The sequence below is a fragment of the Lonchura striata genome, chromosome 24, assembly GCF_046129695.1.
Source record: "Lonchura striata isolate bLonStr1 chromosome 24, bLonStr1.mat, whole genome shotgun sequence".
NCBI lineage: Eukaryota > Metazoa > Chordata > Aves > Passeriformes > Estrildidae > Lonchura > Lonchura striata.
In genome coordinates, this window is record NC_134626.1 from 6,674,455 (window position 1) to 6,702,333 (window position 27,879).

Genomic DNA, 27,879 nt, shown 5'->3' on the forward strand with positions numbered 1-27,879 from the left:
CCACATTCCCCCCGCTCCTCCCTGGTGTCCCCCCTGCTCCGTCCCCCGGGCCGGTGTCCCGGTGCCACCCCGCTGTCCCCGCAGGCGCGGAGGGGCCGGGCAGCCCCGGCTCGCTCCCGGACCCCGCCGCCGATCCCGATCCCGGTCCCGGTTCCGATCCCGATCCCGAGGCGCTGCGGGCGGCGCTGCGGGAATTCCTGCGGGAGCTGCAGGAGGCGCAGCGGGAGCGGGTGCGTGTGGCCCTGTCCCCTCCCGTCCCCGTTGTCCCCCGAGGGCCCTTCCCGGCCCGATGCCAGCCCGGTTCGCGGCAGGAGCAGCTCCGGGGGCAGCTGGGCAGCCTGGGCCGGCGCCTGGCGGAGGCCGAGGCGGAGCGGGACAGCGCCGGCGCCCGCGCGGAGCGGCTCCAGGAGCTGCTGGATGAGAGCGAGCGAGGTGATGGGGAATATTTTTTTGGGGAACCGCGGGATTCGGGGTGGTCTGGCGGCTGCTGGAGCCGCCGCGGCGAGCGGGAGCTCGGAGGGAAACTGAGGCACAGGGAAGGGGGGGGCGGTGCTGCTCAGAGCGGAGGATGCTCCCTGGGATTTCTTCCAAAATCCTGGTGGGAAATGCCATAAATCCTACTAAACCACAGTAAAACCCTTCTGTACCTCCTTTAAACACCAGTACAAGTGGTAAAAATCTCCATCTATCCTTCTAACCCCAATAAAATGGGTACAAACCCCACACATCCCAGTAAAACTGGTAAAACCCTCATAGGTGCCCATAAATCTCACTGGAACTGGTAAACTCCCCTGTGGATCTCGTGTAAATACCAGTTAAACTGGTAAACTCCACAAATCCCAGTAAAACTGGTAAAACCCTCATGGATGCCCATAAATCTCAGTGGAACTGGTAAACTCCCCTGTGGATCTCATGTAAATACCAGTTAAAGTGGGAAACTCCACAAATCCCAGTAAAACTGGTAAAACCCCCTCTGCAAACTCCATAAATCCCAATAAAGTGGGGCAGAACCTGTCTGCACCCCACGTAAATCCCAGTAAAACTGGTAAATCCCCGTGTAGTTCCTGTAAACCCCAATAAAACACCTGAAAAATCCTGTGCACTCTGCAGAAATCCCAATAAAATTAAATTAAAGACCAAAACATTAAAAAATAGTAATAAAAAAAAAATAACCCATTAAAAAATTCCCCATTAACTGCCATAAAATCAGTGAACTCCTTGTGCAGCTTCCATAAATCCCAACAAAGAGGTAAAATCCCTTTGCATCCCTCTTAAACCCCAGTAAACCCAGTAACCCCTCCCAGTCCATCCCCCAAAACTCCAATAAAACACCAATAAAGCTGGCAAAACCTCCCTGCGTCCCAAGAAAAGTGGGAAATGCCCTGAGCAAATGCCATAAATCCCAATAAAGTGGGAAAAACCCTCCTGAATCTCCCAGAAACCCCAGTAAAACTGGGACCCTCCCTGGATCCCCTGTAATTCCCAGTAAAACTGGGAACCCCCCTGTGCAAACTCCATAAATCCCAATAAAATGGGTGAAACCGCTCTGCACCCCCACAAACCCCAATAAAACCCCAGCAAAACCCCAGGAAAACCCCTCTGCAACCCCATAAACCCAAATAAAACCCCAGTAAAACCACTGTGCACCCCACAAACCCCAGTAAAACCCCAGTAAAACCCCACAAACCCCAATAAAATCCCAGTAAAACCCCTGTGCACCTCCACAATCCCCAGTAAAACATCAATAAAACCCCAGCAAAACCACTGTGCACCCCCACAAACCCCAGTAAAACCCCAGTAAAGCCCCAGTAAAGCCCCAGTAAAGCCCCAGTAAAGCCCCAGTAAAGCCCCACTGTGGCCCCACTAAAGCCCCAGTAAAGCCCCAGTGAAGCCCCACTGTCACCCCAGTAAAGCCCCACTGTCACCCCAGTAAAGCCCCAGTGTGGCCCCACTGTCACCCCAGTGTCGCCCCAGTGTCGCCCCAGTAAAGCCCCACTGTGGCCCCAGTAAAGCCCCACTAAAGCCCCACTGTGGCCCCAGTGTGGCCCCAGTAAAGCCCCACTGTCCCCCCAGTAAAGCCCCACTGTGGCCCCACTGTGGCCCCAGTGTGGCCCCAGTAAAGCCCCAGTGTGGCCCCAGTAAAGCCCCACTAAAGCCCCAGTAAAGCTCCAGTAAAGCCCCACTGTGGCCCCAGTGTGGCCCCAGTAAAGCCCCACTAAAGCCCCAGTAAAGCCCCAGTAAAGCCCCACTGTGGCCCCAGTAAAGCCCCAGTAAAGCCCCAGTAAAGCCCCACTGTGGCCCCAGTGTGGCCCCAGTAAAGCCCCAGTGTGGCCCCACTGTGGCCCCAGTAAAGCCCCACTGTCACCCCACTAAACCCCAGTGTGGCCCCAGTAAAGCCCCACTGTGGCCCCACTAAAGCCCCAGTGTGGCCCCGCTAAGCCCCAGTAAAGCCCCACTGTCACCCCAGTAAAGCCCCAGTAAAGCCCCACTGTCACCCCAGTAAAGCCCCACTGTCACCCCAGTAAAGCCCCAGTAAAGCCCCAGTAAAGCCCCAGTAAAGCCCCACTGTGGCCCCAGTAAAGCCCCAGTAAAGCCCCACTGTGGTGTGGCCCCAGTAAAGCCCCAGTAAAGCCCCAGTAAAGCCCCACTGTGGTGTGGCCCCAGTAAAGCCCCAGTAAAGCCCCAGTAAAGCCCCAGTGTGGCCCCAGTAAAGCCCCAGTGTGGCCCCACTGTGGCCCCAGTAAAGCCCCAGTGTGGCCCCAGTAAAGCCCCAGTGTGGCCCCACTGTGGCCCCAGTAAAGCCCCAGTGTGGCCCCAGTAAAGCCCCAGTGTGGCCCCAGTAAAGCCCCAGTAAAGCCCCAGTAAAGCCCCACTGTGGCCCCAGTAAAGCCCCAGTAAAGCCCAGTGTGGCCCCAGTAAAGCCCCAGTAAAGCCCCAGTAAACCCCACTAAGCCCCTCTGTCTCCCCGGGCGCCCGCAGGGCGGCGGGAGCTGAGCGGGGCCCGCGCTGCGCTGCTGCTGCGGGACGAGAGCCTGCGGAGCTCGCAGCGGGAATGCCGCGGGCTGCGGCAGCGCCTGGGCGCCCTGGAGAGCCAGCGGCGGGCGGCACAGGTGGGAACGGGGACGGGACGGGAACGGGAACGGGAACGGGGACGGGAATGGGAACGGGGATGGGAATGGGAACGGGGACGGGAATGGGAACGGGGACGGGACGGGAACGGGAACGGGGACGGGAATGGGAACGGGGATGGGAACGGGAATGGGAATGGGAACGGGGACGGGAACGGGAACGGGGACGGGAATGGGAATGGGAACAGGACAGGGAACGGGAATGGGAACGGGACAGGGAACGGGAATGGGAATGGGAATGGGAATGGTAACGGGAATGGGAATGGGAACAGGAACGGGGATGGGAATGGGAACGGGAACGGGAATGGGAACGGGAACGGGAACGGGAATGGGAATGGGAATGGGAACAGGACAGGGAACGGGAATGGGAACGGGACAGGGAATGGGAATGGGAATGGGAACGGGAATGGGAATGGGAATGGGAATGGGAACGGGACAGGGAACGGGAATGGGAACGGGAATGGGAATGGGAATGGTAACGGGAATGGGAATGGGAACAGGAACGGGGACGGGAATGGGAACGGGAATGGGAATGGGAATGGGAATGGGAATGGGAATGGGAATGGGAACAGGAATGGGAATGGGAACGGGAATGGGAATGGGAATGGGAACGGGAACAGGGAATGGGGACGGGAATGGGAACAGGAATGGGAACGGGAATGGGAACGGGAATGGGACAGGGAACGGGAATGGGAACGGAACAGGGAACGGGACAGGGAACGGGAATGGGAACGGGAATGGGACAGGGAACAGGACAGGGAACGGGAACGGGGAATGGGGACAGGGAACGGGACAGGGAACGGGACAGGTGGGAACGGGACAGGGAATGGGCTGGGTGGGAACGAGGGGAATTCAGGTGTGAACGAGGGGAATTCATGTGGGAACGAGGGGAGTCCAGGTGGGAACGAGGGGAGTCCAGGTGGGAATTCAGGCAGGAACCAGGGGAGTCCAGGTGGGAATTCAGGTGGGAACGAGGGAATTCAGGTGGGAATTCAGGCGGGAATGAAGGCAGTCCAGGTGGGAATTCAGGTGGGAACGAGGGGAGTCCAGGTGGGAATGAGGGGAGTCCAGGTGGGAATTCAGGTAGGAACGAGGGGAGTCCAGGTGGGAATTCAGGCGGGAACCAGTGCAGTCCAGGTGGGAATTCAGGTGGGAACCAGGGGAGTCCAGGTGGGAATTCAGGCGGGAACCAGGGCAGTCCAGGTGGGAATTCAGGTGGGAACAAGGGGAGTCCAGGCGGGAATTCAGGTGGGAACCAGGGCAGTCCAGGCGGGAACGCCGGCCATCCCGTGGGCCGTGTCTCGCCGCCCGGGTGGGCGCGTGGGGCAGCCCGGGCGTGCCGGGCGGCGCGTCCGGCCCAGCCGCGTTCCTCGCCCGCGTTGCGGCGGCCGCAGGAGAAGCTGGGCGAGCTGGAGGAGGCGCGGCAGCGGCTGCAGCGCAGCGAGGCCCGGGGCGCCGCGCTGGAGCTGCAGCGGCGGGCGCTGGCGGCGGAGCTGGCCCGGGCGCGGCGGGCGCTGGCCACGCGGGACGCGGAGGCGCGCGAGGAGCGGCAGCGGGCGGAGCGGCTCCGCGCGCAGGTACGGAGCGGCTCGCGGGAGAAATCAATACACAAACTCCACCACCCCGTGTGGTTGTGAATGGGTATGGATGTCAGCGCCCGGCACGAGCCGCATCGCTCTCCGAAAACTTGTGCCCCCAGCTGCCGACTGTCCCACGTCTTTGTTCACAAAGGTGTTCCGTATTCAGTACATCACACAACTTTTTATGCATATTCAACCCCTGGCCCCGCCTGTCCTCGCCTCTCATGTCCACGCCCTCCTGGGCACGCATGGTTTGCTGTGGTGGTCCCGCGGGGGTCTCTGGTGGTCTTCTGAGGCTGAAGATCGTGGTCTTCCTCTGGGTTGAACTTTTCCCCTCTGTGCACGCGCTTTTGGTTCTTTGGTGTCTTACCTGAGTATGTCTGTCAGCCTTGATGTGGTTGGAGACAGAGGGGTCTCCTCATCTGGGTTCTTTGCACTCCCTGGTCTTCTCTGGAATTGTCTTTTACGCAGGAAGCTCCAAAGATTTCCGTTTCCCTCTGCCCTTTGTCCCATGGCAGAGGTTTCTTTCACCATACATTCCTTTTGTTAGCTCAAGCCAACTCCGAAAATCTCTAATTTCAGGTACTGCCCCATTCCAGGCCCCGAGCTGCCCTTCCATGGATCCCACCCCACAGTTCCCCCCGAGCGCCCTCCTGCAGCGCTTCCCAATCCCACATCTCCCCCTGAACCCACCCCCAGTTCCCCCGGGCACCTCGTGTTTTCCACAGTTCCTCCCGAGCGCCTTCCCACTTCCCCCTGGACCCGCTCCCAGTTTCCCTGAGTTCCCCCTGGATCCCAGCCCAGTTGTCCCCAGTTCCCCCAAAACCCCCCTCAGTCCCCCAGCTCTCCCTGAATCCCTTCCCAATTCCTCTGAGTTGCCCCCGAGCCCCTCCCAGTCCCCCCAGTTGGCCCTGAGCCCATCCCAGTCCCCCCAGTGGTCCCAAGCCCCTCCCAGTTGCCCTGAGCTCATCCCAGTCCCCCCAATTCCCCCTGAGCGTCTCCCAGTCCCCCCAGCTGCCCCTGAGCCCCTTCCCAGTTGCTCCAAACCCCCTCCCAGTCCCCCCCAGCCCTGTCCCAGTCCCCCCAGTTGCCCCGGAGCTCCCTCCCAGTTCCCCCCGAGCCCCGTCCCAGTCCCCCCAGTTCCCCCAAGCCCCTCTCAGTCCCCCCAGTTCCCCCCAGCCCGTCCCAGTCCCCCCAGTTCCCCCAGCCCCTCTCAGTCCCCCCAGTTCCCCCCAGCCCGTCCCAGTCCCCCCAGTTCCCCCAGTCCCCCCAGTTCCCCCCAGTTCCCCCAGCCCGTCCCAGTCCCCCCAGTTCCCCGCTCTCCGTAACCCTCCGGGCACAGCTGGCTCAGGCCGAGTCCCGCCCGGTCCCGGTCCCGGTCCCGGTCCCGGGGGGCGGCTCCGAGGGGGCGGCTCCGGACGGCTCCCGGCTCCACGAGCGGCTCCTGCAGCTCCAGAACGCGCTGGCCGCCGGCGAAACGGACCGGAGGCTGCTCCAGGTGGGACCGGACCCCTCCCGGTGCCCCCGGTTCCTCCCGAGCCCCTCCCGTTGCCCCCCGGTTCCTCCTGAACTCCTCCCGGTGCCCCCCGGTTCCTCCTGAACTCCTCCCGGTGCCCCCGGTTCCTCCTGAACCCCCTCCCGTTGCCCCCCCGTTCCGCCCGAACCCCTCCCGGTTCTCCCTGGACCCATTCCCAGTTCCCCTGAGCCCCCTGCCAGTCCCTGGCTGTCCCGGGTGTCCCGGGGCTGTCCCTGAGTGTCCCTGGGTGTCCCGGCACTGTCCCGGGGCTGTCCCTGCCTGTCCCGGGGTGTCATGGTCCTGTCCCGGGGCTGTCCTCGGGTGTCACGGGGCTGTCCCGAGGCTGTTCTCGTCTGTCCTGGGTGTCCCGGGTGTCCCGGGGCTGTCCCCGGCTGTCCCGGGTGTCACGGGGCTGTCCCGGGGCTGTCCCTGCCTGTCCCGGGTGTCACGGGGCTGTCCCTGCCTGTCCCTGCCTGTCCCGGGGCTGTCCCGGGTGTCACGGGGCTCTCCCGGGGCTGTCCCGGGGCTCTCCCGGGGCTGTCCCGGGGCTGTCCCGGGTGTCACGGGGCTGTCCCGGGTGTCCCGGGGCTGTCCCTGCCTGTCCCGGGGCTGTCCCGGGTGTCCCGGGGCTGTCCCGGGGCTGTCCCGGGTGTCCCGGGGCTGTCCCGGGTGTCCCGGGGCTGTCCCGGGTGTCACGGGGCTGTCCCTGCCTGTCCCGGGGCTGTCCCTGCCTGTCCCGGGTGTCACGGGGCTGTCCCGGGTGTCCCGGTGTCCCAGGAGGGGCTGGAGGAGGCGCGGCGGGCGCTGGCGGAGGCGCGGCGGGAGAAGGGAATGCTGCGGGAGCAGCTGCGGGAGCAGTGGGAGCTGGGAATGCTCCGGGAACCGGGAATGCTGCGGGAACCGGGAATGCTGCGGGAACCCGGAATGCTCCGGGAACCGGGAATGCTCCGGGAACCGGGAATGCTGCGGGAACCCGGAATGCTCCGAGAACCGGGAATGCTGCGGGAACCGGGAATGCTGCGGGAACCGGGAATGCTGCGGGAGCCCGGAATGCTGCGGGAACCGGGAATGCTGCGGGAACCGGGAATGCTGCGGGAACCGGGAATGCTCCGGGAACCGGGAATGCTGCGGGAACCGGGAATGCTGCGGGAGCCCGGAATGCTGCGGGAACCGGGAATGCTCCGGGAACCGGGAATGCTGCGGGAACCCGGAATGCTCCGGGAACCGGGAATGCCGCCGGAGCACCCCCAGGACCTGCAGCAGGAGGTGAGTGCAGCCACACCCCAAAATCGCTGACCTTTGACCCCAGACAGGGCCCTGTGGATCCCCACCCTTATGGGCTAATTAATTATCTAATTATCATCTGATACCTATATCATCATCTAATTATCTGACGCTGTATTAGATCATGGATATATTGCTATAGGTATAAAAATATGTATTTAAAGATATATATTTTACTCTAATATATTTTTGGGTTTATCAATATTTTTCTGTTTATGATACATACTTTAATAGATATTTATCCGTGTGTCCGGGCAGGAGCGGGACCCTCCCGGCCGGGCTGGATCCGCGGGGCTCCCAACGGGACCAGATCCCCCCGTGGGACCAGATCCCCCCGTGGGGCCGGATCCCCCCGTGGGACCAGATCCCCCCGTGGGACCAGATCCCCTCGTGGGACCAGATCCCCCCGTGGGGCCGGATCCCCTCGTGGGACCAGATCCCCCCGCGGGCTCGGCCGAGCGGGAGCTGGAGGAGGCTCGGAAGCGCATCCGGGTGCTGCGGGTGGGTCCCTGCGCGGGGCTGATCCCGATCCATGGGATGGGGCTGATCCATGGGATGGGGCTGGGGCTGATCCATGGGATGGGGCTGATCCTGATCCATGGGATGGGACCGGGGCTGATCCATGGGATGGGGCTGATCCCGATCCATGGGATGGGGCTGGGGCTGATCCATGGGATGGGACCGGGGCTGATCCATGGGATGGGGCTGGGGCTGATCCATGGGATGGGGCCAATCCTGATCCATGGGATGGGACCGGGGCCGATCCATGGGATGGGACCGGAGCTGATCCATGGGATGGGGCCAATCCTGATCCATGGGATGGGACCAGGGCTGATCCATGGGATGGGGCCGGGGCTGATCCATGGGATGGGACCGGGGCTGATCCATGGGATGGGGCTGATCCCGATCCATGGGATGGGGCCGGGCCTGATCCATGGGATGGGGCTGGGGCTGATCCATGGGATGGGGCCGGGGCTGATCCATGGGATGGGACCGGGCCTGATCCATGGGATGGGGCTGGGGCTGATCCATGGGATGGGGCCGGGCCTGATCCATGGGATGGGGCTGGGGCTGATCCATGGGATGGGGCTGATCCTGATCCATGGGATGGGGCTGGGGGCTGATCCATGGGATGGGGCCAATCCTGATCCATGGGATGGGGCTGGGGGCTGATCCATGGGATGGGGCTGGGGCTGATCCATGGGATGGGGCTGGGTTCATCCCACGGGAATGGTCCCGGTTCTGGTACTGGGATGGGGCTGGGTTCATCCCACGGGAACGGTCCTGGTTCTGGGAAGGGGCTGGGTTCATCCCACGGGAACGGTCCCGGTTCTGGGAAGGGGCTGGGTTCATCCCATGGGAACGGTCCCGGTTCTGGGAAGGGGCTGGGTTCATCCCACGGGAACGGTCCCGGTTCTGGGAAGGGGCTGGGTTCATCCCACGGGAACGGTCCCGGTTCTGGGAAGGGGCTGGGTTCATCCCACAGGAACGGTCCCGGTTCTGGGAAGGGGCTGGGTTCATCCCATGGGAACGGTCCCGGTTCTGGGAAGGGGCTGGGTTCATCCCATGGGAACGGTCCCGGTTCTGGGAAGGGGCTGGGTTCATCCCACGGGAACGGTCCCAGTGCTGGTACTGGGAAGGGGCTGGGTTCATCCCACGGGAACGGTCCCGGTTCTGGGAAGGGGCTGGGTTCATCCCACGGGAACGGTCCCGGTTCTGGGAAGGGGCTGGGTTCATCCCACGGGAACGGTCCCGGTTCTGGGAAGGGGCTGGGTTCATCCCACGGGAACGGTCCCGGTTCTGGGAAGGGGCCGGGCTCGTCCCAGGGCTGGGGAGGTGGGTGCCGGCCCGGGGCCGTTTCGGGTGCCCGCCGCAGGCCGTGCCCAGCCCGGGCGCCGCTCCCCGCAGGCGCAGGTGTCGGCGCTGGAGCTCCGGGCCCGGCCGCTCCCCGGGGCGCCCGCGGAGCTGCAGCGGCCGCTGGAGCGGCTCCGGCTCGGCCGCGGCGACCTGGAGGAGCAGGTGAGGGGACACGGCCGGGGACACAGCGCGGGGGACACGGGGACACAGCACGGGGGACATGGGGACACAGCCCGGGGGACAAGGGGACAGCTTGGGTGACATGGGGACACAGCACGGGGGACACGGGGACACAGCGCAGGGGACAAGGGGACAGCTTGGGTGACATGGGGACACAGCACGGGGGACACGGGGACACAGCGCGGGGGACATGGGGACACAGCGCAGGGGACATGGGGACACAGTGTGGAGGACATGGGGACAGCTTGGGTGACATGGGGAGACAGCACGGGGGACACGGGGACACAGCGCGGGGGACACGGGGACAGCCTGGACAGCCTGGACATGGGGACAGCCCCAGAGGGACAAAGGGACACAGCGCAGGGGACACAGGGACACAGTGTGAAGGACATGGGGACAGCCTGGGGGGACATGGGGACAGCCCAGGGGACATGGGGACACAGCGCGGGGGACATGGGGACAGCCTGGACAGCCTGGACACAGGGACAGCCCCAGAGGGACAAAGGGACACAGCGCAGGGGACACGGGGACACAGCACGGGTGACATGGGGACACAGCTTGGGTGACATGGGGACACAGCGCAGGAGACATGGAGACACAGCGCGGGGGACATGGAGACAGCTTGGGTGACATGGGGACAAGCCCGGAGGACACGGGGACACAGCGCGGGGGACACGGGGACACAGCGCGGGGGACACGGGGACACAGTGTGGAGGACATGGGGACACAGTGCGGGGGACACGGGGACACGGCCCGGGGGACACGGGGACACAGTGTGAAGGACATGGGGACAGCCTGGGGGGACATGGGGGCAGCCCAGGGGACACGGGGACAGCCTGGACACAGGGACAGCCCCAGAGGGACAAAGGGACACAGCGTGGGGGGCACGGGGACACAGTGTTGGGGACACAGGGACAGCCTGGTGGACACAGGGACAGCCCCAGGGGGACATGGGGACACAGTGTGGGGGGGACATGGGGAGACAGCGCGAGGGACACAGGGACACAGTGCAGGGGACATGGGGACAGCTTGGGTGACATGGGGACACAGCGTGGGGGACACGGGGACACAGCGCAGGGGACATGGGGAAAGCCCTAAGCAAACGAGGAACAAAGCCCGGGGGACTTGGGGACACAGTGCGGGGGACACGAGGACAGCCTGGAGGACACACGGACAGCTCGGGGGACACAGGGACACTGCATGGGGGACACAGGGACAGCTCGGGGGACACGGGGACACGGTGTGGGGGACAGGGGGACACGGCCTGGCCCCACAGCCTCCCGTCCCTCCCTCCTGCAGATCGCGCTGCTCAAGGAGCAGGAGCTGCAGCGGCATCCCCCCGGAACTTAGGGAATTCCGGGAATTCCGGGAATTCCGGGACATCCACAGGACCAGCACAGCTCCGGGATGGGGGATCCATCCCTGATCCCAAAATCCACAGCAGAGCCCGGCACAGCTCCAGGATTTTTGGGGATCCATTCCCGATCCCAAAATCCACAGCAGAGCCCAGCACAGCTCTGGGATTTTTGGGGATCCATCCCCATCCCTGATCCCAAAATCCACAGCAGAGCCCGGCACAGCTCCAGGATTTTTGGGGATCCATCCCCATCCCCAATCCCAAAATCCACAGCAGCTCCTCTCAGGGGTGAGGGGGATCCGGCCCATCCCTGTGCTCCAAACCCGCAGCGGTTTTTGTTTCCTCGTTCCCTTTTCTCCAGAAAATCTGCACTTTTCCCACCGGCCGACAAAATTTGTCTGGTTTTGATACAATTTGGGACCTCGTGGATGGTTTACCCATTTTCCTGTTGCAGTTTTTAACGGGAAAACGGGGAATATTCCACTTTTTTTAGGCCCGGAAGACCCAACGGATTTATTCCCCTCCAGCCTTCCAAGCCCTGCCCTCGCCTCATCCTAATTTTCCCCTTTTTTTTCTAACAAAAACCTCCCTGGATTTGTGTTTTTGAAGGATTTTTTTAGGAACTAGCAGGGGTTTTATATGGAATTTTTGGGAATGGGGGTTTTTACTGGTGCTCTGAGGGTGGGAAGGGAGGAGGTGGCTCTGACCCCCCCCCCAATCCCGGTGGGAATAAATGTGGAAAATCCAAACTGGGAGTTGTGAGGGATTTTTTTGGGGGGAAGTTGGCACTTTGGGAATGCCCGGATTTGGGCTGGGCTGAATGAGGTCCCCTAAATAATAATGAATAATAATAAGAATTAATAATAAATAGAGATAAACAGTAATTAAACCCCCCAAATAATAATTAATAATAGTGAAGAGTAAAGGATAAGGAATCGTAATAAATAGCAAATAACGAGGATAAAGGTGCACCCTATAGATGAGAGAGAAGCTCTGGGGGGAAATTCACCCTATAGAGGGAAAATTCATCCTAAAGATGGGAAATTCATCCTATAGAGGGGAAATTCATCCTATAGAGGGGAAATTCATCCTACAGAGGGGAAATTCATCCTAAAGAGGGGAAATTCATCCTATAGAGGGGAAATTCATCCTACAGAGGGGAAATTCATCCTAAAGAGGGGAAATTCATCCTATAGAGGGGAAATTAATCCTAAAGAGGGGAAATTTATCCTATAGAGGGGAAATTCATCCTATAGCAGAGAGATTCACCCTACAGAGGGGAAATTCACCCTACAGAGGAGAAAATTATCCTATAGAGGGGAAATTCATCCTATAGAGAGAAATTAATCCTATAGAGGAGAAATTCATCCTAAAGAGGGGAAATTTATCCTATAGAGGGGAAGTTCACTGTGAGATCCCCCACTTTCCTAAAGAGGAATCGGGCAACACCTACACCCACCCCAAACCCACCCACACCCACCCAAACCCACCCACACCCACCCACACCCACCCACACCCACCCACACCCACCCAAACCCACCCAAACCCACCCACACCCACCCCAAACCCACCCCAAACCCACCCCACACCCAAACCCACCCACACCCACCCACACCCACCCCACACCCACCCAAACCCACCCACACCCACCCAAACCCACCCCACACCCACCCACACCCACCCCAAACCCGCCCCACACCCACCCACAACCACCCACACCCACCCCACACCCACCCCACACCCACCCACACCCACCCACACCCACCCCACACCCACCCAAACCCACCCAAACCCACCCAAACCCACCCACACCCACCCACACCCACCCCACACCCACCCCAACCCACCCCAAACCCACCCACACCCACCCACACCCACCCACACCCACCCACACCCACCCCACACCCACCCCACACCCACCCACACCCACCCCAAACCCACCCACACCCACCCCACACCCACCCACACCCACCCCAAACCCACCCACACCCACCCACACCCACCCAAACCCACCCCACACCCACACCCACCCCACACCCACCCAAACCCACCCACACCCACCCCACACCCACCCCACACCCACCCCAAACCCACCCAAACCCACCCCAAACCCACCCCAAACCCACCCACACCCACCCACACCCACCCCACACCCACCCACACCCACCCACACCCACCCCATACCCACCCCAAACCCACCCACACCCACCCAAACCCACCCCAAACCCACCCCAAACCCACCCACACCCACCCACACCCACCCCACACCCACCCACACCCACCCACACCCACCCAAACCCACCCCAAACCCACCCACACCCACCCACACCCACCCACACCCACCCAAACCCACCCCACACCCACCCCACACCCCTTTGTCTCCAAGTGACCCAGACCTCACCCCAAATCTTTCCATCCTGCGCATCTTCTGTAGGAGCTGCCCCAAACCGAGCCCCCACCTCCCCCAACCGCCACCCCAAAATTGACCATTTTACACCCCAAAGCCCCCCAAACCGTCCCACCCCCCGTGTACGGCGCTGGGAATTGTTCCAATTGTCAGAAACACCCCAGAAATGGGGAAAAATCACAGAGGAGGGAGCCGGGAGCCCAGAAATTGGGAATAATCCCAAAGGAGGGAGCCGGGAGCCCAGAAATTGGGAATAATTCCAAAAGGAAAGAGCTGGGAGTCCAGAAATTGGGAATAATCACAAAGGAGGGAGCTGGGAGCCCAGAAATTGGGAATAATCCCAAAGGAGGGAGCTGGGAGCCCAAAAATTGGGAATAATCCGAAAGGAGGGAGCCGGGAGCCCAAAAATTGGGAATAATCCCAAAGGAGGGAGCTGGGAGCCCAGAAATTGGAAATAATTCCAAAGGAGGGAGCTGGGAGTCCAGAAATTGGGAATAATCCCAAAGGAGGGAGCCGGGAGCCCAGAAATTGGGAATAATCCCAAAGGAGGGAGCCGGGAGCCCAAAAATTGGGAATAATCCCAAAGGAGGGAGCCCAGAAATCGGGAATCATTCCAAAAGAGGGAGCCAGGACCCCACAAATCGGGAATAATCTCGAAGGAAGGACCCCACAAATCGGGAAAAATCCCAAAGGAAGGAGCCAGGACCCCACAAATCAGGAATAATCTCGAAGGAAGGACCCCACAAATCGGGAATAACCCCAAAGGAAGGAGCCAGGACCCCACAAATCGGGAATAATCTCGAAGGAAGTAGCCCACAAATCGGGAATAACCCCAAAGGAAGGAGCCGGGAGCCGCAGGACCCTCCCGCGGAAGAGAGGACGGCGCCGAAATAACAACCCCCCCTCGGTTTAATTATTATGTGCACGAAGGGAAGGGGGTCCCGGGGGTCCCGGGGCCCACGCGCGGCCGGGGCTCAGCAGCCGCCGCAGCTGCGGGCGCAGGACGCGGCCACGCTCTGGCACAGGCCGCTCGTGGCCATCACGCCGCACTTGGAGAACTTGTCCCGGCACAGGTCGGCTGCAGGAGAGAGAGGGACTCGGTCAGAGAGAGAAACGGAGAGTTTCCAGCCAGGCAGAAGCCTGGGAAAGAGCTGGAGAAAAATGTAAATAATTCTTTATCTCTCCTGTTGTTCACATTGTTTACAGTTAAGTTCTATCACTGTACACCAGTGCGGTGAGTTGTTTTCACTTCAGAACAAATGGAGTTGGTCCTCACAAAGCTCTGTATAAAAGAGCAGTGTATTTTGAATAAATCAGAGTTTCACTCTCACATCCTTCTGGGTCAATTCTATTCATTCCCATCCCGCCTTGACAGCAACAGGATATTGGGCAAGACTTCCTCACAGCCCTGGAACAGCCTGACCAAGGGAGGGTGGAATCAGCACCCCTGGAGTGTCCAAAAACCCCGCGGACACGGCACCTGTGTGGGACTCGGATTCAGCCAAAGAGAGAAACCGAGAGTTTCCAGCCAGGCAAAAAGCTGGGAAAGAGCTGCAGAAGAATGTAAATAATTCTTTATCTCTCCTGTTTTTCACATTCTTTATAGTTAAATTCTATCACTGTGCGTCAAGCACTTTGCACCAATGGGGTGAATTGTTTTCACTTTGGGACCAGTGCAGTTGGCCCTCACAAAGCTCTGTATAAAAGAACGGGGTATTTTGAATAAATCAGAGTTTCACTCTCACATCCTTCTGAGTCAAGTCTATTCATTCCCATCCCGCCTCGACAGCGGCAGGATTAGCCCTGGATGTGGGAAAAACTCCTGGAGAGCAGCGAGGGCAATCCCCCCAGCCCAGCCCCACCCCACAGCGCGACCCCCGCTCTGCTCCGGGGCTCCCGCGGGATTTTCCCTCCCCGGAGTTACGGGAAAAGGGGATTTGGGTGGGGACGATCCCGAATTTTTGGGGTGCCCCCCTCACCTCGCAGCAGCTCCTCGTGGGCGCACACGGTGCGGACGCAGATCTCCTTGTTGATGACGTAAACGCGGCGGAGGCTGGGAATTTTTTTGGGATGGAAAGGAAAGGGGGTGTAAAGCGGAGGGGTTCCCAAAATCCCCGGTCAGGGGGATCAGGGGATGTGCCCCCGCTCCCGCACGCACCTGTAGAAGCAGATCTCGTTCAGGCACTGCTTGCAGGGCTTGTGCACGGAGTAGAGCCGGGTGCAGGGGTACTGCTCCTCCCGGCAGTCTGCGGAACCGGCAGCACCGGGAATTCCTCACCGGGAACTCCGGGAATTCCTCACCGGGAACTCCGGGAATTCCTCACCGGGAACTCCGGCTGCCGCCTCCCCTGCCCCAGCCCCGGCTGTCACCTCCCCATCCCCGCCTGTCCCCTCTCCTGCCCGGCTGTCCCCCCGGCACCGGGACCGGGAATGGGATCGGCACTCACCGAGCGGTCCCGGCTCCGTGGGCTCCGTCTCGGGCACCGCAGCTGAGGGGGACAGGGGACAGGGACAGGGGATGGGGACAGGGGACAGGGGACAGGGGACAGGGGAAAAGGGACAGGGGACAGGGGACAGGGGGACAGGGGACAGGGGACAGGGGACAGGGGAAAGGGGACAGGGGACAGGGGAGGGGAACAGGGGACAGGGGACAGGGGACAGGGGAGGGGGGACAGGGGACAGGGGACAGGGGACAGGGGAAAGGGGACAGGGGACAGGGGAAAAGGGACAGGGGACAGGGGACAGGGGACAGGGGACAGGGGACAGGGACAGGGGACAGGGGACAGGGGACAGGGACAGGGGGACAGGGGACAGGGGACAGGGGACAGGGGAAAGGGGACAGGGGACAGGGGACAGGGGACAGGGGACAGGGGACAGGGACAGGGGACAGGGGACAGGGACAGGGACAGGGGACAGGGGACAGGGGACAGGGGACAGGGGACAGGGGAAAGGGACAGGGGACAGGGGAAAAGGGACAGGGGACAGGGGACAGGGGACAGGGGACAGGGGACAGGGACAGGGGAAAAGGGACAGGGGACAGGGGAGGGGAACAGGGGACAGGGGACAGGGGACAGGGGAGGGGGACAGGGGACAGGGGGACAGGGGACAGGGGAGGGGGACAGGGGACAGGGGACAGGGGACAGGGGACAGGGGACAGGGGACAGGGGACAGGGACAGGGGACAGGGGAGGGGGACAGGGGACAGGGGGACAGGGGACAGGGGAGGGGGACAGGGGACAGGGGACAGGGGACAGGGGAAAGGGGACAGGGGACAGGGGAAAAGGGACAGGGGACAGGGGACAGGGGACAGGGGACAGGGGACAGGGGACAGGGGAAAAGGGACAGGGGACAGGGGAGGGGAACAGGGGACAGGGGACAGGGGACAGGGGAGGGGGACAGGGGACAGGGGACAGGGGACAGGGGAAAGGGGACAGGGGACAGGGGAAAAGGGACAGGGGACAGGGGACAGGGGACAGGGGACAGGGGACAGGGACAGGGGACAGGGGACAGGGGACAGGGGACAGGGGGACAGGGGACAGGGGACAGGGGACAGGGGAAAGGGGACAGGGGACAGGGGACAGGGGACAGGGGACAGGGGACAGGGGACAGGGACAGGGGAAAGGGGACAGGGGACAGGGGACAGGGGACAGGGGACAGGGGACAGGGGAAAGGGGACAGGGGACAGGGGACAGGGGACAGGGACAGGGACAGGGGACAGGGGACAGGGGACAGGGGACAGGGGACAGGGGAAAGGGGACAGGGGACAGGGGAAAAGGGACAGGGGACAGGGGACAGGGGACAGGGGACAGGGACAGGGGACAGGGGACAGGGGACAGGGGACAGGGGGACAGGGGAAAGGGGACAGGGGACAGGGGAAAAGGGACAGGGGACAGGGGACAGGGGACAGGGGACAGGGGACAGGGACAGGGGAAAAGGGACAGGGGACAGGGGAGGGGAACAGGGGACAGGGGACAGGGGACAGGGGAGGGGGACAGGGGACAGGGGGACAGGGGACAGGGGAGGGGGACAGGGGACAGGGGACAGGGGACAGGGGAAAGGGGACAGGGGACAGGGGAAAAGGGACAGGGGACAGGGGACAGGGGACAGGGGACAGGGGAAAGGGGACAGGGGACAGGGGACAGGGGACAGGGGACAGGGGACAGGGGAGGGGGACAGGGGACAGGGGACAGGGGGACAGGGGATGGGGACAAGGACAGGGGAAAGGGGACAGGGGACAGGGGGACAGGGGAAAGGGGACAGGGGACAGGGGGACAGGGGAAAGGGGACAGGGGAGGGAATTTCAGGATGTGGCAGGAGCGCCTCCCTGCCTTTCCCTGGATTTTAGGGCTGGAGCACCCTTGGCACCCACTGGATGCCACGGGGGGGGCACAGCTGGGCTGGGGGGCAGGGAAAGGACGGAGGGACCCCAGTGCCAGGGCTGTCACCCACCCCGGGGGCTGTCACCCACCCCGGGGGGCTGTCACCCACCCCAGGGGAGCTGTCACCCATCCCCGGGGCTGTCACCCACCCCGGGGGAGCTGTCACCCACCTTGGGGGCTGTCACCCACCCCGGGGGAGCTGTCACCCATCCCCGGGGCTGTCACCCACCCCGGGGGAGCTGTCACCCATCCCCGGGGCTGTCACCCACCCCGGGGGCTGTCACCCACTCCGGGGGCTGTCACCCACCCCGGGGGCTGTCACCCACCCCGGGGGGCTGTCACCCCCCTCAGGGGGCTGTCACCCATTCTGGTGATTGTCACTCATCCCAGGGGCTGTCACCCACTTTGGGGACTGTCACTCATCCTGGTGACTATCACCCACCTCAGGGGGCTGTCACTCATCCTGGTGACCGTCACCCACCCCGGGGGAGCTGTCACCCACTCCGGGGGCTGTCACCCACCCCAGGGGAGCTGTCACCCACTCAGGGAGCTGTCACCCACTCCGGGGGCTGTCACCCACCCCGGGGGAGCTGTCACCCACTCCGGGGAGCTGTCACCCATCCCAGGGGCTGTCACCCACTCCGGGGAGCTGTCACCCATCCTGGTGACTGTCACCCACCCCGGGGGAGCTGTCACCCACTCCGGGGGCTGTCACCCATCCTGGTGACCGTCACCCACCCCGGGGGAGCTGTCACCCACTCCGGGGGCTGTCACCCACCTGGGGTCGGGGCTGGCACGGTTTCCTGCTGGGATTGCTGCTGGGATTGGTACCGGAACTGCTCCTCCGGGGCTCGGGGGGTGACATCTGCGAGGAAAGACCCCGTGCAGGGACACCCCAAAATCCCGATCCCCCCACCCCGGCATCCCCCAGGGAAACACTCACCGTGGTAGTCGTAGTAATCCTGAATTTCTGGGGATAAAACAGAAACAGGCGGAGGGTGGGCTCGGGGACAAAACTCATCCCGTGGGGACCGGGAGTGGGAAATGGGATCCCTGGAATTCCCTGGGGGGTCGGGAGAACTCCCGCAGCCCCTCCCGGGATGAGCCTGGGCCACTTCCCACACGCGGGGATTTGGGATGGATACAGCTTCAAAGAGAAACTTCTAATAAATAGGTGGATAAAGGTTTAACAAAAAATTGCATAAAGGATTAATAAGGTGTTCGATAAAGGTTTAATAAGGGATTCGATGAAGGGGTAATAAAGAATTGGATAAAGATTTAACAACTGGATAAAGGGATAATAAAGGATTGGATAAAGGGATATTAAGAATTGGATAAAAGATTAATAAAGGATTGGCTAAGGGGTTAATAAGGAATTGGATAAAAGATTAATAAAGGATTGGCTAAGGGGTTAATAAGGAATTGGATAAAGGGTTAATAAAGGATTGGATAATGAAGGATTGGATAATAATGGATTGGATAAAGGGTTAATAAAGGATTGGGTAATGAAGGATTGGATAAAGGGTTAATAAAGGATTGGATAATGAAGGATTGGATAAAGGATTAATGAAGGATTGGATAATAAAGGATTGGATAAAGGGTTAATAAAGGATTGGATAATAAAGGATTGGATAAAGGGTTAATAAAGGATTGGATAATGAAGGATTGGATAAAGGGTTAATAAAGGATTGGATAAAGGGTTAATGAAGGATTGGATAAGGGATTAATAAAGGATTGGATAATAAAGGATTGGATAAAGGGTTAATGAAGGATTGGATAATGAAGGATTGGATAAAGGGTTAATAAAGGATTGGATAGTAAAGGATTGGATAATAAAGGATTGGATAAAGGGTTAATGAAGGATTGGATAATAAAGGATTGGATAATAAAGGATTGGATAATAAAGGATTGGATAAAGGGTTAATAAAGGACCATCAGTGAGTGCAGAGGGAGGAGCTGGGAAGGTTGAGAATTCCAGACAGAGGAAGAGGAGCCCAGGAGAGCGGGATGGGATGGGATGGGATTGGGATGGGATGGGATGGGATGGGGATGGGATGGGATGGGATGGGATGGGATTGGGATGGGATTGGGATGGGATGGGATGGGATGGGGATGGGATGGGATGGGGATGGGATGGGATTGGGATGGGATTGGGATGGGATGGGATGGGATGGGATGGGATGGGATGGGATGGGATGGGATGGGATGGGATGGGATGGGATGGGATGGGATGGGATGGGATGGGGATCTGGATGGGGATCGGGATGGGGATGGGGATCTGGATAGGGATGGGGATCTGGATGGGGATCGGGATGAGGATGGGATTGGGATGGGGATGGGGATGGGATGGGATGGGGATCTGGATGGGGATGGGGATCTGGATGGGGATCGGGATGGGGATGGGGATGGGGATGGGGATGGGGATGGGATGGGAATCAGGATCAGGATGGGGATTGGGATTGGGATTGGGATCAGGATGGGGATGGAATTGGGATGGGATGGGGATGGAGGGCCGGGCGCTGTGCGGGCTCTCACCTGCCTGCTGGTCGTACTGGGAGTACTGGACTGGCTCGGGGTAGGCGATGCCCTCGAAGCGGCTGAACTGTCCCTGCACCAGGAGCGCTGCGGGACACGGGCACGGGTCGGCAGGCACGGCACGGAACCGGCACCGGCATTCCCAGAACACCCGAGCCAAGACCGGCATTCCCAGGGACACCCGAACCGGGATCTGACACCCTGAACCGGGATTCGGGATTCCCAGGGACACCCAAACCGGCACCGGCATTCCCAGGGACACCCGAACCGGGATCTGACACCCTGAACCGGAATTCAGGATTCCCAGGGACACCCAAACTGGGATCTGACACCCGAACTGGCACTGAGATTCCCAGGGACACCTGAACCGGGATCTGACACCCTGAACCGGGATTCGGGATTCCCAGGGACACCCAAACCGGCACCAGCATTCCCAGGGACACCCGAACCGGCACCGGCATTCCCAGGGACACCCGAGCCAAGACCAGGATTCCCAGGGATACCCAAACCGGGATCTGACACCCGAACCGGCACTGGGATTCCCAGGGACACCCGAACCGGGATCTGACACCCGAACCGGCACTGAGATTCCCAGGGACACCCGAGCCAAGACCGGGATTCCCAGGGACACCTGAACCGGGATCTGACACCCTGAACCGGGATCTAGGATTCCCAGGGACACCCGAACCGGGATCTGACACCCTGAACCGGCACTGGAATTCCCAGGGACACCCGAACCAGGACCGGGATTCCCAGGGACACCCGAACCGGGATCCAGAATTCCCAAGGACACCCTGAACTGGGATCCAGAATTCCCAAGGACACCCTGAACTGGGATCCAGGATTCCCATGGACATTCCAAACCGGGATCTGGGATTCCCAGGGACACCCCGAACCGGGATCCAGGATTCCCATGGACATTCCAAACCGGGATCTGGGATTCCCATGGACACCCTGAACTGGGCGGCCCCAGGAGAGCAGGAGCGGGATTTGGGATGCTCAGGGATGCAGGATCAGCCCCAGGCCGGGGTCCCTGCAGCACCCAGGGGTGATCCCGGGGTGATCCCGGGGTGATCCCGGGGTGATCCCAGGGTGACCCCAGGGTGATCCCAGGGTGATCCCAGGGTGATCCCAGGGGTGACCCCAGGGGTGACCCCAGGGTGACCCCAGGGGTGATCCCGGGGTGATCCCACAGGATCCCGGCTGAGCCCGGGATGCTCCAAGCCCCTCCATCCCCTGGGAGCTCATCCTGCCGCGGATCCGGGGAAACGGCTCCAAATCCAGCGTGGAAGAGTCGGAGGGACCGGAATCCCAGGAAGGGATCGGAATCCCGGGAAAGGGAACAGAATCTCGGGAAAGGACCAGAATCCCGGGAAAGGAACCGGAATCTCCCGGAAGGGACTGGAATCCCTGGGAAAGGATCCTTGGGGAAGGGTCCCCAGGAATTCCTGGGAAGGGATCGGAAACTCGAGGAAGAGACCGGAATCCCAGGGAAGGGATAGCCAGGAAGGAACCAGAATTTGGGAAGGGATGGGAATCCCAGGAAGGGACGGGAATCCCGGGAAGGGATCCCCAGGAAGGGACCGGAATCCCGGGGAAAGGATTGGAATCCTGGGAAGGGATTGGAATCCCGGGGAAGGGATCCCCAGGAAGGAACCAGAATTGGGGAAAGGATCGGAATCCCGGGAAGGGACGGGAATCCCGGGAAGGGATCGGAATCCCGGGAAGGGATTCCCAGACATGCTCCAGGATTTTTTGTGGAGCCGCTTCCACCTCCCTGCTCGTTCCCATCCCCTCTGGCAGCCCCCGGGCGGGTGAATAAATCCCATTTCCCTGGATTTTGTCCCGGTTTTGGGACTCGCTTGGTGCCAGCTCAGAGCCAATCCCAGCCTAAAGATGAGCCCGAAGTGGGATTTTGGGGAATTTTGGGAAATAACGGGGGAATGCGTGAACTCCCAAAAATCACTGGCCACCTCCCGATCATCCCTCAAACGATGCTTTGGTACCAAAAATTGACACTTTGCGCCCTAAAAATTAATTTTTGGAGGCTTTGAGCCCCGAAATGAGATTCTGGAAGGTAAAAATGAGGTTTTGGGCTGAAACATCGAGTATTTGGGTATAGAAACAAAACTTTGGCCTCTAAATCGGGGGCTTTGGACTTTCAAACCCAAACTTTGGGCCTTAAAAATGAGGTTTTGGGTGATAAGATGAACCATTAGGCCTCCAAGGGGTTCTTGGGACGTAGAAATGAGAGTTTGTACCGTAAAAAATGAGGTTTTTAACCACAGAATCAGCTTTGGGCTCCAAAAGTGAAGATTTGGGACCTAAAACTTAGGTTTGGGGATGTAAAAAAGAGGTTTTGGGACACAGAATTGAGGGTTTGGGACCTCAAAATTAGGATTTGGAACATAAAAATGAAGTTGTGGGGTGCAAAAATGAGGCTTGGGGACACAAAAAAAAATAAAAATAGGGGTTTGGCTCTAGAAATGTGGTTTAGACCCTGGAGATGAGAGTTGGGGCCCCTGGAGGGTTTAAGGATGAGGAAAAGCGGTAAAAGCGGAGCTGGGAAACGCGGATGCGGCCGGTCCGAGCGGAGCCGGCGCTTCGGGGCTGTCACCGGCGCTGGCGACACTCACCTGGCAGCCACAGCAGCAGGAGCTGCGCCGCTCTCATCCTGCTGGAGCCACGGGACGGGGCGGCCGGGACGCAGCCGGAGGAGTCTGGAGGCGAGCGCAGGGAATTCCTGGGGAGGGGACGCTGAGGGACACACGGGGACACTGCCACCCAAAACATCTCCCAAGGGATTTCCCAAAAAAGGCTTCCCGCCCCTTCCCAGGGGATTTGCAAGGACCAAGGCCTGGAATATGCCCAGGGCAGAAAGGGGATCGCTCCCAGAATCATTCCTGGGATCTGGGATCTCTCCCAGGATCATTCCTGGGATCTGGGATTGCTTCCAGGATCATTCCCGGGACAGGGGATCACTTCCAGGATCATTCCCAGAATCTGGTATTGCTCCCAGGATAATTTCTGGGATCTGGGATAATTCCCAGGATCACTCCTGGGATTGCTCCCAAGATAATTTCTGGGATCTGGGATCATTCCCAGGATGCGAGATCGCTCCCAGGATCATTCCCAGGATCTGGGATCACTCCTGGGATCTGGGATCACTCCTGGGATCATTCCCAAGATCTGGGATCGCTCCCAGGATCATTCCCGGGATGGGGGATCGCTCCCAGGATCATTCCGGGGATGTGGGATCGTTCCTGGGATGAGAGATTGCTCTCAGGATCATTCCCAAGATCTGTGATCGCTCCTGGAATCATTCCCGGGATCTGGGATCTCTCCCAGCATCATCCCGGGATGCACCAGCCCCAGAGTGTGGGATCCTCCAGGGATCACATCCTACACCTTCTAGAGATCCCATCCTGAAACTGTGGGATCCTCCAGGGATCCCATCCGGATCCTCGATGGAATCCTGTCCCACACCAGCCCCAGTGTGGGATCCCCCAGGGGTCCCATCCGGATCCTCGCTGGAATCCCGTCCCGCACCAGCCCCACTGTGGGATCCTCCAGGGATCCCATCCGGATCCTCGCTGGAATCCCGTCCCGCACCAGCCCCAGAGTGGGATCCTCCAGGGATCCCATCCGGATCCTCGCTGGAATCCCGTCCCGCACCAGCCCCACTGTGGGATCCTCCGGGGATCCCATCCCGCTCCGTACCCAGTCCCGTTCCCCACCCACCCGAGTCCCTGGAGGCACCTCCCAGGGGCCTTGTCCTGCCCCAAACCCAGCCTGTGGCACCCTCGGGTCCCGGCTCCTCTCCAGCACCCTCAGCACCCTCAGCACCCTCAGCACCACGTCCAGCACACAAAGCTCCTCCCCAGAGAGCTCCTCCCATGGGAACCGCATCCACCGCTCCGGGAACGGAGCTGCTGGAGGCACTGACCCAGACCCTGCCTGGAACGGACGGATGGGTGGACACAGGGATGGATGATGGATGGATGGATGGATGGATGATGGATGGATGGATGATGGATGGATGGATGGATGGATGGATGGAATCCATGGATGGATGATGGATGGATGGATGATGGATGGATGATGGATGGATGGATGATGGATGGATGGATGGATAGATGGATGGATGATGGATGGATGATGGATGATGGATGGATGGATGATGGATGGATGGATGGATGGATGGATGATGGATGGATGGATGGATGATGGATGGATGGATGATGGATGGATGGATGGATGATGGATGGATGGATGATGGATGGATGATGGATGGATGATGGATGGATGGATGATGGATGGATGGATGATGGATGGATGGATGGATGATGGATGGATGGATGATGGATGGATGGATGGATGATGGATGGATGGATGATGGATGGATGATGGATGGATGATGGATGGATGGATGATGGATGATGGATGATGGATGATGGATGGATGGATGATGGATGGATGGATGGATGGATGATGGATGGATGGATGGATGGATGGATGGATGGATGGATGGATGATGGATGGATGATGGATGGATGGATGGATGGATGGATGATGGATGATGGATGATGGATGGATGGATGATGGATGGATGGATGGATGGATGATGGATGGATGGATGGATGGATGGATGGATGGATGGATGATGGATGGATGATGGATGATGGATGGATGGATGGATGATGGATGGATGATGGATGGATGATGGATGGATGGATGATGGATGGATGGATGGATGATGGATGGATGATGGATGGATGATGGATGATGGATGGATGGATGGATGATGGATGGATGATGGATGGATGGATGATGGATGGATGGATGGATGATGGATGGATGATGGATGATGGATGGATGGATGGATGATGGATGGATGATGGATGGATGGATGATGGATGGATGGATGGATGATGGATGGATGATGGATGATGGATGGATGGATGGATGATGGATGGATGATGGATGATGGATGGATGGATGGATGGATGATGGATGGATGGATGATGGCTGGCTGGCTGGCTGGCTGGCTGGATGATGGATGGGTGATGGATGATGGATGGACGGACGGACGGACAGACACCACCTCTGGACCATCCCCACCCTCCTTCCCTGCCAAGGACTGGGCCGTGCCCTCCGTGCCAGCCCAGCTCCAGCCCGCAGAGCTCCTCCCGCTCTCCAGTTCCCTGAATTCCCCCGGACTTGGCCGGAGCTCGCCGGGTTTGGCCGCGCGTTGGGGACAGTCGGGTCACGTCTGCCCCGATGGCAACGCCAGCGGCGGCCCCCGACCAAGACCCCGGAGCGACGCTGTCCCTACATTGTCCCCTCGCTGTCCCCACGCTGTCCCCACTGTCCCCACTGTCCCCACTGTCCCCACACTGTCCCCTCACTGTCCCCACTGTCCCCACGCTGTCCCTACATTGTCCACTCGCTGTCCCCACTGTCCCCACTGTCCCCTCACTGTCCCCACTGTCCCCACTGTCCCCACACTGTCCCCACACTGTCCCCTCGCTGTCCCCTCGCTGTCCCCACTGTCCCCTCGCTGTCCCCACTGTCCCCACACTGTCCCCACACTGTCCCCACACTGTCCCCTCGCTGTCCCCACTGTCCCCACACTGTCCCCACACTGTCCCCTCGCTGTCCCCACACTGTCCCCACTGTCCCCACACTGTCCCCTCGCTGTCCCCTCGTGTCCCCACTCTCCCCACGCTGTCCCCACGCTGTCCCCACTGTCCCCACTGTCCCCACGCTGTCCCCACTGTCCCCTCGCTGTCCCCACGCTGTCCCCACTGTCCCCACACTGTCCCCACGCTATCCCCACTGTCCCCTCGCTGTCCCCACTGTCCCCTCGCTGTCCCCACGCTGTCCCCACTGTCCCCACACTGTCCCCACGCTATCCCCACTGTCCCCTCGCTGTCCCCACTGTCCCCTCGCTGTCCCCACGCTATCCCCACTGTCCCCTCGCTGTCCCCACTGTCCCCTCGCTGTCCCCACTGTCCCCACACTGTCCCCTCGCTGTCCCCTCTGTCCCCTCTGTCCCCTCGCTGTCCCCACTGTCCCCACTGTCCCCACTGTCCCCTCGCTGTCCCCACTGTCCCCACACTGTCCCCTCGCTGTCCCCACTGTCCCCACTGTCCCCTCGCTGTCCCCACTGTCCCCACACTGTCCCCTCGCTGTCCCCTCGCTGTCCCCTCGCTGTCCCCACTGTCCCCTCGCTGTCCCCACTGTCCCCACACTGTCCCCACACTGTCCCCTCGCTGTCCCCTCGCTGTCCCCTCGCTGTCCCCACTGTCCCCACGCTGTCCCCTCGCTGTCCCCTCGCTGTCCCCACACTGTCCCCTCGCTGTCCCCACGCTGTCCCCTCGCTGTCCCCTCGCTGTCCCCACACTGTCCCCACACTGTCCCGACGCTGTCCCCACTGTCCCCTCGCTGTCCCCTCGCTGTCCCCTCGCTGTCCCCCTTCTCCCAGGCCACCGAGGGGTGCCGGGGCCGCCCCCAGCCCCGTCCCGCCCCGCCCGCCGCTCCCCCTTCCCTTCCCCGGGCTCCGCTCCCTCCGTGCGGGGGTCCGGCGGCTCCGACCGCGCCAGATGTTTTTGCAACTGCACATCTGGGAACAATCAACCCCGGAGAAAGAACACCACAGTCCCTTTCATTCTGCTAAACCCCACCTTCCCCCAGCCTTTTTTCCCCCATTTTCTTTTCTTTTTCCTTTCTTTCTTTCTTTCTTTCTATTTTTTTTTTAGCTCTCTCGTTGCCAGAGAGTGGGAGAACAAAGGGAATATTAAAGGATTCCATTTTTTTTTTTTTTTGGCCCCCAACCAGAGGTAAAGAACTTGGTGCCCCCATCCCCTGTTTTCACACATCCCTTTTTCCTCAAGGACCCGTCCCCCAAAATAAATCGGAATAAAAGGTCCCTTTTCTACAATCTCTTTCCACGATGGAAAAGAAAAAAAATTAAAAATAAAAACAGCCAAAAAACACACGGCTTCCTCCAGGCTTTGGGGTATTTTTAGACTTTTTGGAAGTGGTTAAAAATCTCCAACAACTGCCAGGCCTCAAAAAAGGGTCGTCCCCCCCCCCCCCCCCGGCTGCCGTTCCTTCAGCACCCCAAAAATCAGGGGGGGTTGGCGTTTTGAGGCTAAAAAGCTGAAAAAAAAACTTTTCCGAGCTCTTACCCGATGGAGTTTTAAGGTGATTTCACAGAGTCCCCAAAATGGGGGTTCAGCCCCGTTTGCTGCTGGGGGTGGGGTGGGGGGTCCCCGGAATTCCCGGGAATTTGGGGGGGTTTCCCTCGCCTGGTCCTTACCAGTGAGTGCCGGCTCTGCCCTCGCCCACCGCCTCGGTCTCCTGTCTCTGCTTCCCCAAAACTCTTGAAATGAGAGTCAGAAAAAACAACCAAAAAAAAAAAAAAAAATCCCAAAAAAACCTCCTACCTCCAGCACGGGGGATCCGCTGGGTCCTAAAGCCACACCTGAGCCGGCCCCTTCCTCCTCCCGCGCGGCCTGGGAGGGGGAAAACCCACAAATAACCCCAAAAAACCACCCGCCAGAGCGCCCCGCTGCCAGGGGCGCCGGGCACGGGGGGCTTCGGTGTTTTTGGGGGTTTTTCCCCGGCGGGATGAGTTTAAAATCCATGGAAA

General features: G+C 60.3%; 2 protein-coding genes and 1 long non-coding RNA gene across 3 annotated transcripts in view; 2 read left to right on the top strand and 1 right to left on the bottom strand.

The window, feature by feature from the left end:
• Nucleotides 1-7,520, top strand: part of CROCC (ciliary rootlet coiled-coil, rootletin) — a 38,214-nt gene extending 30,694 nt beyond the window's left edge. The window contains exons 30-35 of the mRNA XM_077788247.1: nucleotides 93-230; nucleotides 312-436; nucleotides 2,975-3,110; nucleotides 4,490-4,705; nucleotides 6,051-6,206; nucleotides 7,002-7,520. Of these exons, the coding sequence (XP_077644373.1) occupies nucleotides 93-230; nucleotides 312-436; nucleotides 2,975-3,110; nucleotides 4,490-4,705; nucleotides 6,051-6,206; nucleotides 7,002-7,520 (1,290 nt within the window). The remainder of the gene's footprint in view (nucleotides 1-92; nucleotides 231-311; nucleotides 437-2,974; nucleotides 3,111-4,489; nucleotides 4,706-6,050; nucleotides 6,207-7,001) is intronic.
• A 1,965-nt stretch (nucleotides 7,521-9,485) lies between these two features.
• LOC144247445 (uncharacterized) lies at nucleotides 9,486-11,651 on the top strand. Its single transcript, XR_013341160.1, has 2 exons — nucleotides 9,486-9,527; nucleotides 10,845-11,651. It is a non-coding gene; the product is annotated as an uncharacterized LOC144247445 (long non-coding RNA).
• Nucleotides 11,652-14,172: 2,521 nt separating this feature from the next.
• MFAP2 (microfibril associated protein 2) lies at nucleotides 14,173-27,597 on the bottom strand. The gene is made up of 9 exons (XM_077788194.1): nucleotides 27,547-27,597; nucleotides 22,859-22,965; nucleotides 20,223-20,309; nucleotides 18,631-18,657; nucleotides 18,466-18,552; nucleotides 15,757-15,798; nucleotides 15,468-15,555; nucleotides 15,289-15,362; nucleotides 14,173-14,387 (listed from the first exon to the last, which is right to left on the bottom strand). The coding sequence occupies exons 2-9, from the start codon at nucleotides 22,893-22,895 to the stop codon at nucleotides 14,284-14,286; spliced, it is 546 nt and encodes a 181-aa protein (XP_077644320.1). The 5' UTR covers nucleotides 22,896-22,965; nucleotides 27,547-27,597; the 3' UTR covers nucleotides 14,173-14,283.
• Between the last annotated feature and the right edge of the window lie 282 nt (nucleotides 27,598-27,879).